Raw genomic sequence first — 3,901 nt, 5'->3', positions numbered from 1 at the left:
GCTTCGAACATTACAAGTAAAGTGCATGAAGTAAAGTTCAGGGCCTGGACTCGGATATAATTATGACAGGAACTTGATGACAGGAAGAGTTTACAAAGTGCTTTGACCGTCAAAATAAAAGCAGAATACTCAAAATGAATTTAAAAAGCAATGGAACAATAATAAACAGATAGGAGGATATTCAGATAGGAGGACAGAGGTGGAAAAGAGCAACATTCAAGTAAATAGTAGGATAACCGTAAGCAAAATAAAGAGTAAGGATAAAATAAAAGTAAGATACAATTAGGATAACAATTTTGATAAAAAGATAAAAGACAATAAAAAGATGATAAAAAGACAATAAAAAGACGACATAACATAAAAGCAAGTCTGTAAAAATGGGTTTTAAAAGTGATTTAAAAGAAGTCACTGATTCTGCTAGCCTTATCTCCTCAGGCAGGTCGTTCCAAAGCCGAGGGGTCTTTAGTCATAAGCCTAGACTTGGGAATGGCCATAAGGGCCCAGCCCGAAGATCTAAGGCTGCACACTGGCTCATATGGGGTCAGCATGTCTGTTATATAGCTTGGAGTCAGACACAAACATGCTTTAACAGTGATCAGTAAAATCTTAAAATCAATTCTAAACTGGACAGGGAGCCAGTGGAGAGAATCCAGGATTGGGGTATGGTGATGTTGTCTGTTAAAACTAGTAAGAAGCCTAGCTGCTGCATTCTGAACTAGTTGGAGGCGAGAGAGTGACTTTTGGTTTATGCCAGAAAGGAGGGAGTTACAGTAGTCTCGTCGTGAGAAGATTACTTTCTCCAGATCGCTGTGTGAAAGCATTGGCTTAATTCTGGAAATGGTTCTCAGTTGTAGGAAGCAGGACTGGACTACTTTTTTTTCAAAGCTCAGGTTGGAGTCACTCTCAATAGAAGAAATAGAAATAGCAGGACCGAACAATATGATGTCGGATTTTGAACTGTTGAGCTGAAGAAAATTCTGTGCCATCCAACAGTTGATATCATTGAGGCAATCTATTACAGCAGCTAGGCTGTTTGGGTCATCAGGTCTCAGGGTAAGGTATATGTGTGTCATCCACATAGCAATCAAAAGAGACATTGTGTCTATGGATAATTTGGCCAAGTGGCAGCATGTAAATTGAAAATAAAATTGGACCTAAAATAGAACCTTGTGGTACACCACAGGTCATGTGAGTTGAAGGCTAAAAAGGGAACGTGGGAAGTCAGAAAGTAACGGGAGTAGAGCAAACGCATTGTTGATTTTGTTATTTTCATAGGATTTGTTGACGGTAACAAATGCATTAAAAAACACCAGCCTTATCCTTTAAGCACTGGATGTCTCATAACTTTTTGCATCTAAATGAGAGCAAGCCTGAGGTTATAGCCTATTGTTTGGTCCCCCAGACACGATGAGTCTGCTTCAGAAGGGCCTGGCTGATCTATCACATATAAAACTTTATGCTGGAAGCCTTGGCATTATTTTTCACTTATCTATATTATTGACTTATTTGTATTATTTCTTCACTTTATGGCTTATGTCATGTTTTTTCCAATTGTGAAATACCTCCAAAGTTAAATATGTTTTTATCAACTAAGGATCTAGAAATAGTAATTCATGCTTTTATTTGCTTGGTATTGCTTGCTATGCTTTTATTACTAAGGTATCAACCATAAAGCGCTCTCACATTTGCAGTCCTTTACCCTGGTGTGACTTTCTTTCTGCCAGACTACATTATAGAATATTTCCACAGCAGAACATTTTTTATGAGTTGTTCATGCACACTTTTCTCATTGTAAAACATAATCAATTGTCCTTCCTAGCTTGTGTAGTACATAGTGTGTGTGTATGTGTTGTCATTTTAAGTTCTAGTCCAGTTACAAAACAACAATAGCAGCCAAAAATGGAGGTTCTGTGCAAAGTTTATTTTCGATAAAACATAAGTCTTTTACAAGCGTTTCTAATTTTTGACAGATTAAACCCATACATGAGAGGACTTAGAAGCGGCTGACAAATTAGAAGGTACACTGACAAGAGAATGCGCACTTTATCTGGCACATGAGTTACAGACATATCCAATCTAGTATCACCAAAGTGAAAAATACAGCCAAAAAACAGGTTTACCAGTGAGACAATCTGAGGAGTGCAGGTGCTGATAGCTTTCTGCTTGGTCTCTTTGGAGGTTTTCAAACAAACAGTCAAAATCTTGACGTAAGAGAAAAAAATGAGGATCAGTGGACCAATAATAGCCACAAAGGCAAAAAATAGGTCAGAGATATTGTTAAGTGTTGTCAGTGAACATGCAAGTTTGGTCAACAAATAGTGGTCACAGAACACTTTGTCAATATATTTCCCACAAAATTTCAAATTAATTGTGAAAGAAAATGAGATCGTAAAATTGATAAATGAACATACCCATATGAGCACAATGATGTTACACACTCTTCTAGTGTTCAGAATGGCATGGTAGTGTAAAGGATAACAGATAGAGACATATCTATCATATGCCATGGCAGCTAAACTGCAAAACTCAACAGAAGCAGAAGAATAAAGAATAAATATCTGTAGGAAACAGTATGTAAGAGTCACTTCATGTGTATCTGAAAGCATCTGTGACAGTAGACACGGATACACAGTTGTGCTGCCAATCATTTCATTAACAAACAAACTACAGAGGAATAAGTACATGGGTTCATGAAGTTTTTTGTCCATACATATGACCACAACAAGAAATGTGTTAGCCACAATTATTGAAGTGTACCAAAGAATTGTAATGGTGAAATACAGATATCTCAGCAGTCCAATGTTACTATAAGGAATTAGAATAAATGACACCACATATGTTGAATTTTCCCTAGTTGTAGCCATTGATACTACAAACTTTTACAAGATGAAGATAGCACATATAAGATCTCAAAGTCAGTATTCAAGACAAAAACTTGACTTCCAAAACTTTAATTGCCAAACTAGTTTTCACTCAAAGAATATTTATGCAAAGCAAGGCAAAAATCAATTATGACACTTATGGATTCATGTTAAATCCACTTGAGAACAAATAATATGTACATGGTGTAGTTAGAATGGAATAGTTTTAATATAGGTTGTTTTAACTATACGTTCGGGAAACCAGCCTCGTTGAATTGTTAACTTTTATTGTGTAGAATCAGAGTAGGGGTTTCTGGCACAACTTCACCTACTTCCAAGGTGCATGGAGAAGGGAAAAAGGTCTAAAAAGGTAAAAACTCCAGCAACACTTGTAGTATATAGAACAACTTTTTTTGTGTACCAGTTTCTTACCAGGCAATATTATCTTAGTGACCATTATCTTAGTGACCATTCAATCACTGATGAACCTGTGCTGATTTCAGTGGCATACAGTAACTCTCCTACTGTTTCTGACTGTTTCTGATCATGAACATAACATATCACCGACCCTCCTTACATATAGCATTTACAGACGTACAGATTTATACCACTTCTACATCATTTACATTATTTCCAGATATGGTTTCCGTTACCATTGCTGGAAAAAAAAACAACTCATCAAACATAATCAACATCCAGCTGCTACAACAGAAACAGTATTTAGATGTGTGCTGTTCCAGTTAGCCCCAACAATTGTGATAGATATTTTTTTTAAAAACATTCTACAGGAAAAATGAAACCAAAGCATTGTAAATATCAGGTAAAATAAGAAACTTAAAAGCAACATAAAGAAGTAACAGCAGGAGTAAAAACAATTGACAAAATGTATGAATACAAGGACATAAAATCATAACTTAAAGCTTGGCTTGCACAAGTGTGGTTTAAAATGCTATTTTAAAAAAATATATTGATTTTGCTTAAGGTCATAAGAAACTGAAGTATCTGCACAGGAAAAGGTGAAACACGTTAAATGTACAGCC

General features: G+C 36.0%; 1 protein-coding gene across 1 annotated transcript; it reads right to left on the bottom strand.

The window, feature by feature from the left end:
- Positions 1–431: 431 nt before the first annotated feature.
- On the bottom strand, positions 432–2,864 carry LOC139931969 (olfactory receptor 11A1-like). The gene is made up of 3 exons (XM_078286166.1): positions 1,938–2,864; positions 739–773; positions 432–561 (listed from the first exon to the last, which is right to left on the bottom strand). Exons 1-3 carry the CDS (start codon positions 2,862–2,864, stop codon positions 432–434), a joined length of 1,092 nt encoding a protein of 363 aa, XP_078142292.1.
- Between the last annotated feature and the right edge of the window lie 1,037 nt (positions 2,865–3,901).

This window comes from Centroberyx gerrardi, chromosome 10 (genome assembly GCF_048128805.1).
Source record: "Centroberyx gerrardi isolate f3 chromosome 10, fCenGer3.hap1.cur.20231027, whole genome shotgun sequence".
Taxonomy (NCBI): domain Eukaryota; kingdom Metazoa; phylum Chordata; class Actinopteri; order Beryciformes; family Berycidae; genus Centroberyx; species Centroberyx gerrardi.
The sequence above is the reverse complement of the archived record's forward strand: the minus strand, read 5'-3'. Positions and strand labels throughout refer to the sequence as shown.

Coding starts and splice junctions, on each gene's coding strand:
- LOC139931969 (XM_078286166.1), bottom strand. CDS start 2,864: ATGGCTACAACTAGGGAAAATTCAACATATGTGGTGTCATTTATTCTA. Junction 774..1,937: donor GAAACGCTTGTAAAAGACTT/ATGTTTTATCGA, acceptor TCACGACGAGAC/TACTGTAACTCCCTCCTTTC. Junction 562..738: donor CTTTCTGGCATAAACCAAAA/GTCACTCTCTCG, acceptor TCTGACTCCAAG/CTATATAACAGACATGCTGA.